The following is a 20,356-nucleotide window of genomic DNA, read 5'->3' as shown; positions in this document are numbered from 1 at the left end:
TGCATATCAGCTTCTCACCTCCCAGCATATATGGTTCCTTCCGATTGTTAATCCCCAAATGCATTACTCTGCATTTCTTTGCATTGAATTTTAGTTGCCAGGCATTAGACCATTCCTCTAACTTTTGCAGATCCTTTTTCATATTTTCCACTCTGTTACAAATCTTGGTATCATCTGCAAAAAGGCACACTTTTCCTTCTAACCCTTCAGCAATGTCACTCGCAAACATATTGAACAGGATCGGCCCCAACACCGAACCCTGAGGGACTCCACTACTCCCCTTTCCTTCCTCCGAGCAACTTCCATTAACCACCACCCTCTGGCGTCTGTCCGACAGCCAGTTTCTAACCCAGTTCACCACTTTAGGGCCTATCTTCAGCCCTTCAAGTTTGTTCAACAGTCTCCTATGAGGAACTGTATCAAAGGCTTTGCTGAAATCTAAGTAAATTACATCTAACATATGTCCTCGATTCAGCTCTCTGGTCACCTAATCAAAAAATTAAATCAGGTTCGTTTGGCACGATTTACATTTTGTAAAGCCATGTTGCCTCGGATCCTGTAATCCATTAGATTCAAGGAAGTACACTATCCTTTCTTTCAGCAACACTTCCATTATTTTTCCAACAATTGAAGTGAGGCTCACTGGCCTGTAGTTTCCTGCTTCATCCCTGTGACCACTTTTGTGAATAGGGGCCACATCCGCTCTCCTCCAATCTCCAGGAACCACTCCTGTCTCCATAGATTTGTTGAACAAGTCTTTAATAGGACTTGCCAGAACCTCTCTGAGTTCCCTTAGTATGCTGGGATGGATCCTGTCCGATCCCATCGCTTTGTCCACCTTCAGTTTTTCAAGTTGCTCATAAACACTCTCCTCCGTGAACGGCACAGAATCTACTCCATTTTCTGGTATAACTTTGCCAGACAATCTCGGTCCTTCTCCAGGATTTTCTTCTGTGAACACAGAACAAAAGTATTTGTTTAGTACATTTGCTTTTTCCTCATCACGCTCCACATATCAGTTCCCAGCATCTTTTAGTGTAGCAATTCCATTTTTCATCTTCCTCCTTTCACTAATATATCAGAAAAAATTTTTGTCTCCCTTTTTTCATTTTTAGCCATTTGTTCTTCCACCTGTGCTTTCGCCAGACGTATCTCTCTCTTGGCTTCTTTCAGTTTCACCCTGTAGTCCTTTCTGCACTCTTGGGGTTTTTTTATATTTCATGGACGCCAACTCTTTTGCCTTTATTTTCTCCGCCACTAGTTTGGAGAACCATATTGGCTTCCTTTTTCCTCTTGTTTTTATTGATTTTCTTTACATAAATGCTAACATGAGTTCATGGCCAAAAATTCAACAAATAGAAAAATTTCTACTTTATGGCTATGCTAGATTTGGGTTTAATCATGGGAAGGTTCCATGTTAGAGCACGCTAAGCCCATTTACAAATGCAGTTTAGTAAAAGGGCCCAAAACAAACTTCTGCATACTACAGGACTACTGAATTCTATTCCTCGAGGTCCACAGGCAAGCCAGGTTTTCAGGATATCCACAATGAATATACATGAGAGAGATTTGCATACCAAGAAGGCAGTGCATGCAAATCTCTATCATGAATATTCAATATGAACATTTTTAAAATCAGGCCTGCATGTGGACCTTGAGGACCAGAATTGAAGATACCTGGCACAGTGGCCAAACAAGGAGAACACTTACATTGTTTACAGAATCAGTGCCTTATGCACCCTTTTGTTCTTAGTTTTTCTGTCTCTCTGTCATTTTACTTCTGCTGAATTGTGCTTGTTTAAATTTTAGGTCATCTTGAAGGACCTGGAAGTGCTGGCTGAAATTGCCTCATCCCCAGCAGGCCAGACAGAGGGCTTAGGTCTGTGTGATAGCCCTGACATGAAACTCGAGCAGCCAGAGCTGCAGGTGCCTGTGGCATCAAAAAGCACATACCTCAACCCCACAAGTAAGTATGTTATTTTTGAACTTTCACAATCACTGCAGTTATGATTAGAAAATGACTATTGTTAGTTGCCTGAAGGTGATTGATGATTTAAAAAACAAATGCACAAAATAGTACACTTATAGTGGACAATTTTCAAAACCATTTATATGGGCAGATAGGTGGGCTGAACATTTCCCACCATTTCCCTAGATAATACTGGGGTTCTAGAACCCATTGTATGGTGTTTACCAGAGATGCAGGTCTTGTCAGATATGTCTGATCAAATTTTTTTCACTAGATGATCAGAGAGGTGGATCAGGGAGAGTGCTTGATGTTTGTGTATTTAGAAATGAACTGAATGCCTTTGGCATAACTCCTAAAGTGACTGGAGGCGGAACTGGGTTGAATGGGCAGCGAAAAAGGGACAAGGTGAATGGAGTTCATCCTTTTTCCCCTCTGATCATGGAATCTTCAGCAGCTGTGTCACCAACTTGGGGTCCAAACTTCAGTCTACCAAGCTTCAGCATCATTTTCATGGGACACCTCCCCCCCACCATCACCACCCAGGTGTCTCTGCTGGAGGAAATCTATCACTACAGCTGGGCCAGCTCTTCACCCTACCTGAAATTGGCTTGACGTCCATGGTGTAACTGCTGTTTAATAGTTTATTATAACTTTCTATGCTGCTCTGATTGACAGAGCTGAACAGTGTGCAATCTAAAATTTAAAAGGTAAGAAAAGAACTCCAATATGAACAGGATAGGGGCATGTACACTCAAGTAAAGTGAGTAAAACATAAAAAGAGGAAGCAAACAAAAATAAGAGGAAGAGAAGCTAACCAGTATGGAGGCTGGAAACTCAACATCTAATCACATACCCCATGCAACCCAACATAATAAAACTGCTGGGAATAATGATAGAAAAAGGCTGCACCATGCAATTTCAAATCAGCAAAACGATCCAGAAGGCATTCACAACCATGCACAACCTAAGGCAAATCTGAAAATACTTCAACAGCGAACAATTCAAACTCTCGGTACAAGCACTAATACTAGGACTCCTAGACTACTGTAACATCCTATACCTGTCATGCCCAACCAACATGCTAAAACAATTACAAACAGTCCAAAATACAGCTCTTAGACTGATTTACTCGCTGAAAAAATATGACCACATTACCACCGCCTTCCGAGATTCACACTAGCTCCCAGTACAAGCACGCATACAATACAAATTCTACTGCACCCTATTCAGAGCCCTGTCAGTTTGACTATGGCGCTATAGAAAAATAAAGTTATTATTATTATTATTATTATTATTAAATGGAAATGGACCAAGCTATCTGAGCAACCGCTTAATCAGGAAAAACACATCCAGACCAAGGAGAACTCATGCACATTTCACCCACCCTCCAATCAAAGGTATACAAAGCAAAAAAATATACGACAGACTATTAGCCACCAAAGCAGCGAAACTAGACCGCCACCTCTCCAATCTGCTGACTATGACGCCCAACTACAAAACATTCAAGAAAGAACTTAAAACTTTTCTATTAAAGAAATTTGTCAAATGATTTTACTAAACCTGATCGACCCTCCACAGACCTCGACGCATACTACATCTATTAACCCTGGAAATTCCCAGGCCAACTCTTGTTGTAAACTGCCTAGAACTGAAAGGTATTGGTGGGATAGAAGACACTAATGTAATGTAATAATCATCTAATATTGTTATGTGCGTGGTTGAATAACCAAGTTTTTAGTTCTGATGTAAAGCTTTTGAATGATAAGTTGCTGTGGATGGGAAATGGGAGCTTATTCCAAGTGAAGGGGACAGAAAAAACCACTGTCTCGTTGATTCTAACTGTGCAGATTTAGGGTTTGGTAGTAGTGGGTGTTGAAGACCAGATTCTTTAAATGGCGCCTAAAGTTAGTCGATTAACTTAATTGGCAAATTACCCTTAATATCCTCAATAATTGGAAGAAAAATTTAATTATGATAGGTGCTTAGCCAATTCTATAAAAGATAGGTGCCTATCACATGGCACTTAGGACGTCTAATGCCTAAATGGGTGTTTCTATGAGTGGAGAATGACTTAGGCGCTGTTAAGCGCGATTCTCCTAAAACTTAGGTGCCTGAAATGTAGACCTTTAAACTCTTGCATATATTTGCAGCACCTAAGTTTTTACATAGGCGCCGCTAGGCATGATTCTGTAAATGGCGCCTAGGCATTTTTTTAGCTGCCAGCTGGTTTAGGCACCATTTACAGATTCTGGGTGTGATCGTTTAAGGAGCAAAGGATTCAGCAAGGAGAGTAAGGAATTGTAAGATCTGATAAATAATCAGGGAGACCAAATCTAAGAGCCTTGCGAATAAGTATTGCTGCTACTTTGTAAGTGATCTTCTCTTCTAAAAGCAGCCAGTGATGCTTTTTCAATAAGTAAGTTATATGGTCTGAACGACATACATGGAAAAGTAATCTAATGCAAAAATAAATACAATCGAGAGAAAAAATTTTTTTAACTAAATATATAACTCAATTCTCAAAACAATATAATCACAAAACAAGAGAATTCAAAAACACATACAGAAAAATGACAAAAAAGATAAATATAAATGTGTGCTCAGTGGAATCAGCATCAGAAATGCCATAGACAGGCTAAAAAGATGTTAAACATGCACATCATAGCACACGCCCTCCCTACCTCCAATTATGAATAAACAGAGTAAAAAGATAAGAAAAATACTTATCCCAGCTGTTTTCTCTGATGCCCTCTCTTGATCAGGAAGGCAATAGTTAATGTGCCATGGCGTTCAGTCTTGTGTGGTAAACAAAATCCGTGTGTTCCCCAGTCCCCAGATCTTCAGTGAAAATCAAGCCAAAAACAAAACTGCATCCAAAAAATAATCCATACACACTCCACATCCAAAACAGTAAAATCCAAATGCTTCTGAAAGCTCCCCTCAACTTCCTCGACACAGATCATGTTTCAACTGTTCTTTTCCAAGAGGAAGAATCCAATGCAGGAGGGGGGAAAAAACGCCACCAACTTCTAAGCACAGCAGGAACCACACCCACCAAACAGAGTCTTGTAGTTGGTGGATTCTTCCTCTTGAAAAAGAACAGTTGAAATAAATAATTCTGATTTTAATGTAATTCTGTAGTGGATCTGGATACGTTTTTTTCAGAAAGTATGAGGCAATTTTAGAATGTCAGTATTCGCATCGCTCTAAAGTGTTTTGTAAATAGAATAAGTTGAATTATTATCTTTTGTATTATTTCCTATATTCTGTTTGTTGTTTTTGTAGTGGCTTGGTTTTCTTTTGTTACTTGTTAGTATTAAATTATAAATGAGATTTGACACCAAATGTCCTTTCCTGTGTGTAAAACAGACTTTACACATGGAAAGACTTTTGCAAAATTATTTTTTAAATACGCAAGCCTACTTTTAACTGTCTCTTGTTGAGGCAGCTAAAACTTTGTTTTCTGTCACACACTGCACATACTTTTAGCTGTGTACACATGGAGCAAGTTTTAAAACATTTGAAAATTACCCTGTTTGTTTGCATACTTATCTAACTATATCAAATCAGAAGTACCCTAGCATTCACAACATGTTGTTATAGTAAGAACATAAGAATAGCTTTACTGGATCAGACCAATGGTCCATCAAGCTCAGTAGCCTGTTCTCACAGTGGCCAATCCAGGTCACTAGTACCTGGCCAAAACCCAAGGTGTAGCAATATTCCGTACTTCCCCCATGTCTTTCTCAATAACAGACTATGGACTTTTCCTCCAGGATCTTGTCCAAACCTTACTTAAAACCACCTATGCTATCCACTCTTACCACAACCTCTGGCAATGTGTTTCAGAGCTTAACTATTCTCTGAGTGAAAAAAATTTCCTCCAATTGTAACTTCATCGAGTGTCCCCTAGTCTTTGTAATTTTTGACTGAGTGAAAAGTCAATCCACTTATACCCATTCTACTCCACTCAGGATTTTGTAGACTTCAATCATATCTCCCCTCAGCCGTCTCTTTTCCAAGCTGAAGAGCCCTAACCATTTTAGTCTTTCCTCATACGAGAGGAGTTCCAACCCCTTTACCATCTTGGTCGCTCTTCTTTGAACCTTTTCTAGCGCCACTATATCTTTCTTGAGATAACGAGACCAGAATTGAACGCAATTCTCCAGATGAGGTCGCACCATGGAGCAATACAGGGGCATTATAACATTCTTAGTCTTGTTAACCATCCCTATACTTAGCTCACTTTTACTACATTTTGATTTCTAGAGTGGTGCAGTATAGAGAATGACACGGGGACAAATCTGTGTCCGTCCTCGCAGGACCTCAGTTTCCCTGTCCCATCCTTGTGAGTTTTGTCGCTGTTGTTTTGAAGATTTTGTTATTTATAAGTATTTAGTTTTATTTCTTGTATACTGCCTGCAAACTCAAAAGCTGTTGAAGCAGTGGAAAGTCATGCGCAGTAGGTATTTGCTTCTGTCCCTGTGGGGCTTACAATTTGAATTTCTACCTGAGCAATGGAAAGTGACTTGCCCAAGGTCACAAGGAGCTGCATTGGTTCTCAGCCTGCCATTTTTCCACTCGTAAATAATGACTGCATTATGTTTTTGTCATATTGTATAGAAAAACTGAGAGAAAATATCTTGTGCTGTAGCCAATGAAATAGTTTGAAATCCTATGACTTTTTATTTTGTCTATCCAAGGAATGTAAATGATGAACTTTGGTAAAGCCAATATCATGTCTTGCTATACTGTAGCTTCAATACCGGGTTCATCCTCTCATGTCACTGGTTTAGGAAAGTCGCAGCAAAGTTAGAGCTCAAAAACACTGGTTTTCCTCTGTGCTTCGGAGCCCTAACAACAGTGATGAGTGCTGTCTCTAGCACTGAGTAGTGAATATCGGATAGAAAGCTAATCGAGTTCAGTATCATAAAAGGAACATTACATTTCATGTTTTCATTTCCTGATGCTAATTGCCTTTGCGGCCTGTCTTAAAATTTGCCCTTTTCTCCCTCTTAATTTCTCATCTATTCATTAAAGGAGAATTGGTTTGCTTTTTGTTTTGCTTGAACTTAAAACTGTTTCTATTTATACCCTACATGAAAGAATCATTTGGCAAATAATGTTTCTTTGTTACAATAAAGTAGTTTGTGTGTGAAAATCAGTGCAGAATCATATACTGTATATCAGTGCAGATTTATTTTCCTCCCCCCCTCCCCCCCCTAAGAAGAATGCAGAGGTAAATTAAAATCTTTTCCCAGATATCTTTACATCCTCTTGTCTGTAGTCCTTTACAGAGACTGCAGATCTCTTGAACGAGTTTGTCCAGATATCCCTTACTTAGATCAGAGGATTTTGTCATGTAGAAAAACAAATGCAGTGCTTGTGGGATTTCATTGATCCTCTGCCTTTGTGTGAAGCTGTGGTCAGAGATGGAAGTGTATGTCTGCCAGATCCTTTTAACAGGATACAGATGAGGCTACAGTCGGAATGCGTGATTAACTTCTCTTTTGGAGGATGATCTAAAAATAGCATGTTGTAAGACTCATCTGTTTATAAGCTGTTGTAGTTTCGTCTTGGAGAGCTGAGGGATTGTGTAAGCTGGTTTTCCAGAATTCCAGACTGCTTGAAGTAAATTAGAAGATCAAAGACAAACCCTTGCTTTATTGTAATATGTGATAGCACTACAAAAATTGTGTGTTGAGAAGAGGGGAAAACACTTACCCCCGCTTCTATGAAACTGTGCTAGCAGGGGCAATGTTAGGAAGTTCTACTTTACGGAGAGGGTGGTGGATGCCTGGAGTGCGCTCCCGAGAGAGGTGGTGGAGAGTAAAACTGTGACTGAGTTCAAAGAAGCGTGGGATGAACACAGAAGATTTAGAATCAGAAAATAATATTAAATATTGAACTAGGCCAGTTACTGGGCAGACTTGTACGGTCTGTGTCTGTGTATGGCCGTTTGGTGGAGGATGGGCAGGGGAGGGCTTCAATGGCTGGGAGGGTGTAGATGGGCTGGAGTAAGTCTTAACAGAGATTTCGGCAGTTGGAACCCAGGTATAGTACCGGGTAAAGCTTTGGATTCTCGCCCAAAAATAGCTAAGAAGAAAAAAAAAAAAAAAATTTAAATTGAATCAGGTTGGGCAGACTGGATGGACCATTCGGGTCTTTATCTGCCGTCATCTACTATGTTACTATGTTTCTAGCGCGGGGTACCGCCCTGAATGGGCCATGCTGCTCTCAATGCTCATAGAGTTCCTATGAGCGTCGGGAGCAGCACGGGTCATTCAGCACAGCTCTCTACGTTAAAAAACTGCTAGCGCAGTTTCATAGAAGAGAGGGATAGTTTTCCTCAGGAAAGAAACAGAATTTGGGGTTGGAGAATATAGTTTGGGAAAATGCAAATTTTGGTGCATACATTTTAAAATAGATTTATATTTCCAAGCCTTAAATCCATATGCACTGTTCTTGTTTATCATTCCTCCAAGAACAGCAGTATCAGAGGGTGTATGATCAGTCTGTTGAAGAATATATACTTTGTCAAAACAGAGACTTGCCAGCCATCTTTCCTTTTAAGATTTGTTTTAGAGGGGAATTCACTGTTCTTATGTGCATAATTTGATCAATGGCCCTTCAACTGCAAACTGCCAAATGACGTTCTTACTCCCATTTCATACCGAGCCACTGGAATCGACTGCTCTCGCAGATCAGATCTTTTGAAGAACTCCTAAACTTTAAGAAAGCAATAAAAATATCACCTAGCTCCCTTGCCCTTGACCGATGGATTACAAAGAAATGTACATTGGTACTGGATCCCAGTACATACGAACATAAGAATTGCCGCTGCTGGGTCAGACCAGTGGTCCATCGGGCCCAGCAGTCCACTCCTGCGGTCAAAAACCAGTGCCCTAACTGAGACTAGCCTTACCTGCATACGTTCTGGTTCAGCAGGGACTTGTCTAACTTCATCTTGAATCCCTGGAGGGTGTTTTCCCTTATAGCAGCCTCCGGAAGAGCGTTCCAGTTTTCCACCACAATTGTACGGAATCTATCCCCTTTTAACTTTAGAGAGTGCCCTCTCGTTCTCTCTACCTTGGAGGGGGTGAACAACCTGTCTTTATCTACTAAGTCTATTCCCTTCAGTATCTTGAATGTTTCTATCATGTCCCCTCTCAGTCTTCTCTTTTCAAGGGCTCATTCAAAAGCAAAAAGTTCTAGACTTACAAAAAGGTTTCTCACCCTTAGAATCGCTCCTTTCAGTTTTGCCCACCTCATTTCCACTCCTTCCAGACATTCCCATCCAAACAACAATTCCTTGACGTAAACCCCCATCCGAACAAAGTTAATTTTTTTAGAGGCAAATAAGCAAAAGTAAGAGGACAAGAGTGCTGCTTTGGTTCTCAAAAGTAGTAGCTAAAAAGGTAAGGAATAAGAGGTTAGCTTTCACAAACTACAAAAGATCACAGAAATAGGGAGACAGGCAAAAATATCTGGAAAAGTTAAGAGAGGCTAGTTGTGTAGTCAGGAAAGCAAAGGTGCAAATGGAAGAAAAAATAGCTGACGTTAAAACAGGGAAACAAGATATTTTTTAGATATGTGTGTCACATTAGGAGAAACTTGTATTGAAAAATCTTGCACTATAACTATGGCAAGTTTAACCTGTAAACTGTTTATATGTGAAGTTAGGTTAAAACTTCTATTGGAAAACTTGCACTGTAAGGATAACTATGGCAGATTGTAACCTGTAAACTGTATATTATATATGTTTAACCTTTAACCCAGTCTGTTCTCTTTGGAGAAAACGGAATAGAAAATGAAATAAATAAATAAACCATGGGGTTGTGTTGCCCTGTCATGTGCTTTCCTCTGCTGCTGCTGCTTTCTACTACTACTTACCATTTCTATAGCGCTGCTGGACATATGCAATGCTATACATTAAACATTCAAGAGACAGTCCCTGCTCAGAGCTTACAATCCAATCAAGCAGACAAACAAAACAAGTAGGAGGTTAGGGAGTTACTCAGAGAGGAAATGATAAAACATGCATAGGTTCTTTACAAGCAAGTAGGAGTTAGAAGTTAAAAGCAATCTTGAAAATGTGGGCTTTTAGCCTAGATTTGAATACTACCAGAGATGGAGCTTTATGTATGGATTCAGGCAGTCTGTTCCAGGAGTAAGGTGTAACAAGAAAGAAGGGACGTAGCCTATATAGGAGAGACTTACCCAATGAATGGAGTTCCCGAAGAAGAGTGTAGGGAGAGATACTGAGGAGCTGCAGAGTGAATGCACTTGTAAATCAATAAGAGGATTTGAACTGTATGCGGAAATGTATAGGGAGCCAGTGAAGTGACTTGAGGAGAGGGGTGATGTGAGCATAGTAACTCTGATGGAATATAAGTTGTGGAGCTGAATTTTGAATAGATTGAAGGGGAGAGAGATGGTTAAGTGGAAGACCTATGAGAAGCAAGTTGCAGTAGTCTAGATGAAAGGTGATAAGGGTTTGGGTTTCCGTAGTGTGCTCAGAGAGGATAGGTCGGATTTTGGTGCAGTGGAAAATGATAGATTGAGAATCTGACAGATGAAAGGGATAACAGTAGGGGAGATAGTGCCAGATTGTTAGTTTGGCACCTTCCACGTGTCAATCGCATGTAGGCACCATTAACAGAATTGCGACTACAGAAAAACTTAGGGGCCGGTAATGTAGGCCAGAATTTTAAAGGCCTACATTACTGACGCCTAAGTTTAACTGAGAATCTTGGTTAATAGCGCCTGTATCTCTGCCCCTAATCACGCCTACTTTGACCTTATGTGCCATTACATGCCTCGTTTAGGTGCAATTCTGGTGCCTATTTTCGTTGGTGCCGCCTGACACCTACTTTTTTTAAAGAGCTTTTAATCTGTTTTTGATAGCACGGTCAATTCCCACGCCGATTAAAACAAATTAAAGCAATTAAGTTAAGTGGTGGTAGGGCGCCTACCATTACCTAGCTTACTGCGCTGCTTTCAGTATCTGGGCCTTACTATATGTTGCCTTTATAAAAAATTTTAATATACCCTCACTTTAATAAAATGTTTTTGTGGACCATCAGATAGTAGATATCTGGAATGATAGTCTAATGTCCATTATCAATAAAATAATTCTTCATTGGTCTATTATTAGTCAAAAGCGGATATTATGCAGGGCTGAATTAACACTTAATTGGGCACTAGGCAAACACATATTTGTAGGCCCCATATCAGGTACCTCTTTCCTACATTGTGATTTTCACCTATGTAGAAGTAGCAAGGAAAAGTGCACAGCCTAAATGTGAGGGTTATGATAGCTTAATAATTTGAGTGCGCGTATGGACTTGCAAGTACATGCTTTGAAAGGAGAGCTGCCAAGTTACCCTGTTTCAGGTAGGAAATTCTGAGATGGTGTTGAATTTCTACAATCCTATCCTGGTACTCCGAGACCCAAAGAGCTGATTTCAGATATTGATATTGATACAAATAGAACATTGAATTAAGTTCAGAAATAGGACTGGACACAGTCTCACTCCTGGAGCTGAACAACTTGTCAGCTCTGCAGCAGTGGACTGAGAATTAGGGAAGCTGGGCAAGCCATTCTCACTCTCCATTGCCCCTGGTTCAAACCAGAGATTCCAAGGGTGGATCTGAAAGAGTGAGAGGCAATGGAGCTTATAATCAAAACAAAAATACATCCAAAATCCAGCCTAAGTCAGTATTTGGACGACCTAAAAGACAGGTCATCCAAGTGCTGATAATCAAAATGGATTTTTGGACGTATTCAGAGACTTTTTAGGCCTCTGAATCCCGCTGTGCTCCCAGAGCTCAAAGGGACAGTTTTGGAGGAGTGGTTAGGGCAGGAGGGTGGGCAGGATGCAGGCCAACCTAGACTTAGTTGACCTACTGCAATAATCAAAAGTTTTACAAGGCTGCCTGGATGGAACTTATATGTTGTGACTTAGACAAAGTTAAAACAGGTATAAGTGCCGGATCGGGTTGCCCCTGAGCTGATCGCAGCAAGGGAATCTCCTGTGCCAACTTGAATCTTAGGCCTGTCTTCCATGCGGGGTGGCCTAAGGGATCTGGCCAATTGGAATCTTAGGCCACCCGAACACATACCAGAATGCACTGGGAGAAAGACCTAAGATTCCAGTTGGCCTAAGGTCCCTAAGGTTGCAACAAAAATGTCAGACTAATGATCTGGGCGGCAGCAGGGTTGGAGGTGGAGGATCATGTTTGGTGCCACAGTGGCAACAACATTGAATATATACTGTGCAGGAAAAAGATCCAGCAATCTACTTATGTATTCTGCCAAGAAAACTTGATGATGATGAGACATAAAGAATCGATGTATAGTGCTGGAAGATGGTCCCCCCTAGGCCAGAAGGCACTTGCCATGCTACTAGGAAAGAGCTGTTCATCACCCAGAGTACACCCAGTGTTTGTGAAGCTGACGGATCAAAGCCACCAGGATCCCCTGATGCTGATGTTTCTGGACAGAAAAGGGAGATCCAAGTTTATTTAATCTTTGATATACCATTTATCAAAAACATATCTAAACGGTTTACAAATATCAAAATATTATTAAAATAAAATATAAACTTCAAAGTAAAAAGTGAGGGAGATTAAATACAATAGAAAAAATAAAATGTTAAAAGGGAGGGAAGAAACTGAAGGGCTTTAACACACTAGGTTAGGGAATCGCTTCAAAAGAAGCATTTCATTTCAGTACTGCCAACTACAAAGAAGCTGTTAGGGCTATGGGAAAATAGTCAAGCTGGGAAGGCATCTTTAAAAAGGAATGTTTTTAGTTTACATTGAATTTTTCAAGTGACGTTTCTTGTCTAAGGTCTGACGGAAGTGTGTTCCTTACGTGGGGCAATGACTGAGAAAATGATTTTGCGGGTAGAATCAAGGAATAGTTCGTGAATAGAGGGGACAGAAAATAGGTTTTGAGTAGTGGAACACAGATTCCGAGATGGGGTATATGGAATGAGAAGTTTGTGGATGAATAAGGGGAAATTGGACAGCTTGGTTTTAAATATTAGCAGAAGTATTTTGTAAGTGATGCAATGAGGAATGGGTAGCCAGTAAGCTTTGCGCAAGAGGGGAGTCACATGATCAAATTTTTTTAGCTTTGTAGATAAGCTTAACTGTGGTGTTTTGTAATAGTTGAAGCCAGCAAATCTTCTTTTGTGTTATTCCTTGATAAAAGGTATTGCAGTTGTCAATGTTGGAAATAACAAGGGAGTGAATTAGGATGTTGATGGAGAGGGGATCTAGTAAAGAAAGAATAGAACGGATGAGTCTTGGTTTGTAAAAGCGTTTCTGGGTGACGTTGCTGATTTAGTGATGAAAGTTAAGATCTTCATCAATAATAACTCCTAGGAGTTTGATTTTGTTGTCAATTTGGATGGTGCATGAATCGATGCTGTTCGGATGGTTCAAAGTGCATTTTGGAGAAGTAGAGAAAAATACGCCCTTGGATTAGGAGATGTTTAAGGAAAGCATGTTTTGCCGAAGCTAAGAGTTGATCAAGTTGAGTTTATTATTGATTTCTTCTATTTCTGCTGGTGTTATAGAGTTTAGGGATGAAGTAATTGGATATCGTTGGCGTATGTGAAGATAGTAAAACCTATAGATTGTGCCAGGGTAAGAAGAGGGCTCATAAAGATATTGAAAAGAAGGGGAGAGAGAATGGATCCTTGTGGAACGCCATAGGTTTGAGTTATTGTTGAAGATGTGGTATTGTTAAATTGAACTTTGTAATTATGATTCTGAAAGTATGATGTGAACAATTGTAGTGAGGTCTGTGTGATGCCTATGGATTGTAATCTGTTAAGTAGTAGGGCCTGGTCTATGGTATCAAAAGTAGATGTCAGGCCAAGTGATATCAGGAGGACAGACTTACGGTGGTCTTGGAAGTAGCGAATGTTTGTAAGTAGAGAAAGTTTGGTGGAGTGGTGAGCTCGAAAACCTGTCTGGTATGGGTGGAGAGCTTTGGTTTTTTTCTACAAAATTAGAGTTGGGTAAAAAACAGCTTTTCGGCTAATTTGACTAGGAATGGTAAGAAGCTGTAAAGATATTCTCAACATAGGAAAAGCGAAACCAGACAGGATCCTGATGATAGAACATTTTGGTTAATCCTACATACTACAAATATCTTCCTTTGGACTTTTATGATTAACTTTTGAAGTGTTTCAAAACATACTGAAAGTGACTAAAAACTTGTATTGGAAATACTTGAACTGTAGCTATGACAAATTGAAACCAGTTAACTGTATATTATGTATATTAACCTGAAGCCCATTCTGAGCTCATTGGGGAGAACGGGATAGAAAACAAATTAAATAAATAAATATTTGTTATTATATCAGTACATATTCAGGAAACCTGATAATTGGCTGCAGATTGAAACATAGAAAATGACGGCAGAAAAGGGCCACAGCCCATCAAGTCTGCCCACTCAATTGACCCTCCCCCTTACTGTCCTCTTGGAGATCCCACTCTGATGACCCCTCCCCTTAACTCTACCCTCTTAGAGATCCAACATGTGCATCCCATTTATTCTTAAAATCTGGCATGCTGCTGGCCTCAATCACCTGTACTGGAAGCTCATTCCAATGATCAACCACTCTTTCAGTGAAGAAATATTTCCTGGTGTCGCCATGAAATTTCCCACCTCTGATTTTCAGCGGATGCCCTCTTGTGGCCGAGGGTCCTTTAAGAAAGAAAAAGTCATCCTCCACCTCGATACGACCTGTGATATATTTGAATGTCTCAATCATGTCTCCCCTCTCCCTACGTTCTTCGAGGGAGTATAGCCACAATTTATTCAGCCTCTCCTCGTACGAAAGATCCTTGAGCCCCGAGACCATCCTGGTGGCTGTTCGCTGAACCAACTCAACTCTCAGCACATCTTTACGGTAATGTGGCCTCCAGAATTGTACACAGTATTCCAGTATTGATTGTATTGTACTGTTAATGATAAATGTTTGTTTTCATTATATGCTTTACTCGACTAAGGAATATATTTTTGGATCAGTGGGTAACAAATGCTTTTAAATAAATCAATAAAAGAGTAGAGACCAAGACCTCTGACCCCTGCATTTGGCAGTAACTTACAATTTATGGGGAAATATATCATGCTTGCTGCCATGAGTGAGAAGTCTTGTGACAGAGATTCCCAGTGCTTTGTAGTTTTTTTCAGTAACAGAACCAGAAAATGGAATCAGGTAAAGGACTGCAAAGAAAATAGTTTGTCTGTTTTTGATACAATATTGCAGGGCCTATCCAATCTTGGATGTTACTCTTTTAACATTCTTTTGGAACTTGAGTGTTTTTTGAGTTTTATTTTTTTCCTGGAACACAGCAAAAGCAAAGATGTGGTTATAACAGTATTTCTACACACCTCTTTCCCGTTTGTCTCTCTGCTCCCTTAATCGGCCTTCCACATAAAGAACTCTGCCATAATCTCCTTCTTTCCTCAAAGACTTGTTAAGATCTTTCTTCTAGATACTGATTTACTGGATCCCATTTTGCCAATATCTTTACCAATTGCCCCTCTTCTCTGCCAGTCAATGCTTCCATTGTCGTCATATGCCCAATTTCAGCTCACCACTTTTACGCTATAGAAGAGTCTGTGTACTTCCACTTCTGCAAAATTACCTGCCATACTGCAAAACATAGGCACCCCTAAATACCCCTTTTTCCCTAATCCAAAAATTCCCTAATCCAAAAAAAGAATATGTAAACACTGGAGGATCTTCTTTCATTGTAATTCCTAGTATTTCCCTGTAATAGGACTAACGCTATCACAAAACTTTTGAACCGCTACACAATCATACAATATATTTGTCAAATGGCCTTTCTCACCTCACACACTCCAGAGCATTGTTGAAATGGACTCATATGTCACTTACACTCTTACTGTTGTGAAATAAACCTTGGAATAGGAAAGAGTAGAGACCAAGACCTCTGACCCCTGCATTTGGCAGTAACTTACAATTTATGGGGAAATATATCATGCTTGCTGCCATGAGTGAGAAGTCTTGTGACAGAGATTCCCAGTGCTTTGTAGTTTTTTTCAGTAACAGAACCAGAAAATGGAATCAGGTAAAGGACTGCAAAGAGTATATGATTACTATTCAATGTATTGTAAACCGCTTTGGGTGAATCTCTTCATGGAAAGGAAGTTAAATCCCAATAAATAAACAAAAGAAACAATACTGTTGATACATGATATTTGCTAAGATGGAAGATTTCCAGAAGCCAGTCACAAATTGATCCCAGTCTTATACTTCCCATTTCCCTCCTCTCGCTTTCTCCCACACACTGGTCATTGCCAAATCTGCATTTGACTATACATTATATGAGCTGACATTGCTCTTTCCCTTGAATTAAACAAATGCTGCTTTCTCTAGTTCCATGGAGCTCGGCAGAATATTTTGTTTGTTCTCTGGGGCTAGTGACATAAATTTTGACGTTTTTAACTTGCCTTACCAAACTGGAATGCAAAGGAAAAAACAGCATCCAATATAAAATTAGAATTTGTTTATTATTTATTTATTAGGATATATTTACTGCCATTTGGAAATAAATTCACCAAAGGCAGTGTTGCACAAGAATAAGTCAAACATAGGCAAATGGCAATTACAGCAGTAAAAATATTCAAATTATAGCATATAGTATGGCATAATATGCTACTTATCAAAATCAACTGTCCTCATTCAATCAATGGCTAGGAAAAAGCTCCCTTCAGTAACTCAAATCCTGTAGATACTCTTGAATCTGTTAAGTTAAAAAGGAGAAGTCCAAATTCTGAGGTTTTTTTTTTTCTTACTCAAAAGGTGTTTATTGAAGCAGTATTCTGAATATCTGAACTTGAGGTTCATTGTAATGTGGTTGCACGATAAACTGATTGATTTTTTTGCTGTATGGGATTTTTTAATGTGTTTTCTGTGAATGTCCCATGGTCCTCTTTTATATATATATTAGGGCTGTACATTGATTAAAAATTTTAATCGCATAATTAATTGCAATTAAATTGTTAATTGTATGATTAATCATATAAAACACTCCCTCACATTTCCTTCTGTATAGTACAATATATACATAGCAGACGTAAATTCTCAAAACTAACACATTGCAATTCAGTTGTCCCATAGAAAAGCCCCCTTTAATAAACTAAAAATAAAATCATTTATCTTACCTTTGTTGTCTGGTGATTTTATCTTTCTAATAATTTTGTTCCGCATCTCTGGTTCTGCTTTTTTCTGTGCTCTTTTCTTTCTTTTTTTCTCCTTTTTACTTCCTACCAAATATCCATCTTCTGCAATCAACTTTTCTTCCATTTTCTTCCTCCTTTTCTGTCTCTTCTCTTTCTTGCCATTCATAGGCACCATCATCTCTCTCCCTTTCCTTTCCTTCCCAACTATGGGTATCCTCTCTTTCCTCCTCTGTTCTCTACCCTCCCTCACCCACTTCTCCAAGCTCACCATTTCTCTCCTTCCCTCCTCTGTCATCATCTCCTTTGTTTTTTCCATCCCTGTTTCCAGAATCTAACCCTCTCAAACATCACCCTACCCACCATCCCTTTCGGCACCTCTTTTTAACAGCAAATCTTCCTGTTCTCCTATCCTCTCCCTCACTCTCTGCGTGGTCAGGTATCTCTCTCCTTCCTTCTTTCTTCCCTTCCTCTCTCCTCGTGGTCAGATATCTCTCTCTCCCTCCTCCTCCCCCCTCCCTTGGTTGGGTCTCTCTCTCTCTCTCTCCTTCCTTCCTCCTTCCCTCCCTACCTTCCTTCTCTCCACGGTCATGTCTGTTCTCTCTCTCCTTCCTTTCTCCGAGGTTGGGTGGGATTGGGTCTGAATCTCTCTCCTTCCTTCCTTTCTCCCTCCATGGTCAGGTCTCTCTCTTCTCCCTTCCCTCCCTCCATTCGTAGTCAGGTCCCTCTCCTTCCCTCTAACCTTTCATAGTCTGCTGGTAGTGCTAGCAATTAAAGCAATCTCTTATGGTCTCTTCAGTACCTGCTACATCGGAACAGCTGATGTAACTTCCTGTTCTGATGTAGCAGGGACTGAAGAGATCGCAAAAGACTGGAGCTGGCTAGCCTGCTAACAGTGTTCTGCTTTAATCGCTAGCACTGCCAATGGGCTGTGAAAGATGTGAGAGAGGGAAGGAGGGAAGAATATAGTGGACAGTGGTGGGTGGCAGCTGGAGACATATGGTGGACCACTGCAGTGGCAGCAACTGGAGGTAGATGCTATGCCACCCCAGTGACAGAAATTGGAGGCAAATGGTGGCCTAAAATGCTTTCTCTTTAAAGACGCCTATAATTGATTTATTACATATGTATTTAATTCTGCATTATTTAATATGTCCCTTTTTCCCTACTGTACTTTCCTTTTATGTGCTTTTTCATAATAAATTATAGTTCTTCCCTTTTCTCCCAATGTTCTCATGTCATAAGTAAGTTTGTTTTGTTGGTCTATGTTTAATATTTATTGTTCATCCCCTATCTATTTTAAATTACAATGTACAACGCTTTGTACCCCCGGAGAAGCATTTAATCAAAATTCAAATAAAGTATGAAATTATGACCATGGCAGCAGTGGTAAGGAGGTAAGGGGGCCTGTGTTAATATGCGTTAACATTTTTAATGCACATTAACCATTTAACACGTTAATCATGTTACTAACATGTTAAATGTGCAGCCCTAATAGATATATAATATGTTGTTTAGAAATGCCATTAAAATAAACATTAAAACATCTTAGACAGCATAACGTGTAAGCAAAGAGGGAACATAGATCAGGTATAATAATGAACAAATTTAAAGAAAGGTGCATGTGAAGTAGAGACTGAAATTGAAACTGCAGCCAAAATTCATCACCTGGTTTTGGTCAAAATCAAAACGTGTTAGTTGTATGAATGTGAACCAATGAGAGCCACTGGGGATTGATAGAGTTTGTAGTCTGCATCTCTCTGCTAAATCCACAGTATTCAAGCCAGACTATAATAATTTAAGTAATGAACGACCGTATGTAAACCACTTTGTACCATAGAAAGGTGGTATATCAAATCCATGACCCTTTACATGGACTGAAACTAATGAAAACTGAAACTAAAAACCATGGTTATTTTTACAGTAATTGACTTTTTATATTTGGTTGATTTTTTACTTTTTTTTATTAATGTTTAGTTATGTCCCCTGAGGAAGGTGTCACTTGGATGCCAAAACTAGGATCCTTGTGTTTTCGAATAAAGACAGTTTTCCAAGAAAAAGAGACTTGTGTCTTTGTATAAAGACAGTTTTCCTTGGCTGATTGGACTCCTCCCGTGCCTCTTCTGCTGTACTGCATCACTGATGATTTCATTAGTAGCGTGGCACACCAAAGGCCCCGATGAGAGAAGGCTGCGAAGCAGCCTGTTTAGAGTGCTGCCGGCCCAATACTGCTCTGGAAGGGGGTATGTAGGGCTCACGGTCAGTGGGGTTCGGATGGGATTTTTACATTTAATTTATATTAGTTCATACAACACTCCATCCATCTGCTCTTGATCCGGCCCCTCTGACAAATTTAAGAACCCATTGTGGCCCACGAGTCAAAAAGTTTGCCCACCCCTGACCTAACTGTATGTTAAGGTGTTTAATCGCCCAAACTGTCTATCTTTAAGCCCTTTTCCTGAAAAAAAATTTGCCCAAGTCCCAAACACCCAAAACAAGACCTTTTAGACATGGGAGGGGCTAGTCCTTCGCCTAAAACCACGATTCTTTAACTGGCATCTGTCATAATCGCCAGTTAGAGAATTGTGGCACTATCCCCCCCGCTCCCCCTGCCCCGGCAACGATCACGGCAGGAGAGATGCCCAATCCCTCCTGCCGGACACCCTGAAACCCCCCCACACACACACAAGCATCGCCGTAGGAGGGATGCTCAATCCCTCCTGCTGGACACACCCAAACCCCCTTACAAGCATCGCCAGCAGGAAGGATGCCCAGTCCCTCCTGGACACCCCCAATCCCCCTCCAGGGTAGGCCGCCTGACCCCCACATCCCATGCGGCCGCTGAACTGATCATGGCAAGGGAATCTCCCTGCCGTGATCGGTTTAGCAGCCACAGCAGAGAACCCTTCCCGCCGCAAAGTCGGCCAGCAGGAGGGCTACCCAATCCCTCCTGCTGCAACCCCCAAAATAATCCCTAGCAGGAGGGATGCCCAATCCCACCTGTCGCAAACCCCAAATAATCTGCCTTTCTTCAGGTTTTTACAATTGATGCAGACCACCGTCTATCAGTCTTTCTCCTTCTGTAGTGGTTTTTCGTGGCTGTTTAGAGTGCTGCCAGCTCACGGTCAGCGGGCCAGATTAAAAACCTAAACGGG

At 40.3% G+C, this 20,356-nt stretch overlaps 1 protein-coding gene across 5 annotated transcripts in view; it reads left to right on the top strand.

Moving 5' to 3' along the window:
* Positions 1–20,356, top strand: part of VAC14 (VAC14 component of PIKFYVE complex) — a 419,381-nt gene that overhangs the window by 190,158 nt on the left and 208,867 nt on the right. For all 5 annotated transcript variants that reach the window (XM_033943353.1, XM_033943355.1, XM_033943354.1 and 2 more), the window contains one exon: positions 1,810–1,966. In XM_033943353.1, the coding sequence (XP_033799244.1) occupies positions 1,810–1,966 (157 nt within the window). The remainder of the gene's footprint in view (positions 1–1,809; positions 1,967–20,356) is intronic.

This window comes from Geotrypetes seraphini, chromosome 4, assembly GCF_902459505.1.
Source record: "Geotrypetes seraphini chromosome 4, aGeoSer1.1, whole genome shotgun sequence".
In the NCBI taxonomy this organism is placed as follows: Eukaryota; Metazoa; Chordata; class Amphibia; order Gymnophiona; family Dermophiidae; genus Geotrypetes; species Geotrypetes seraphini.
Note: the sequence above shows the minus strand (reverse complement) of the source record. Positions and strands in the feature narration are given on the sequence as shown.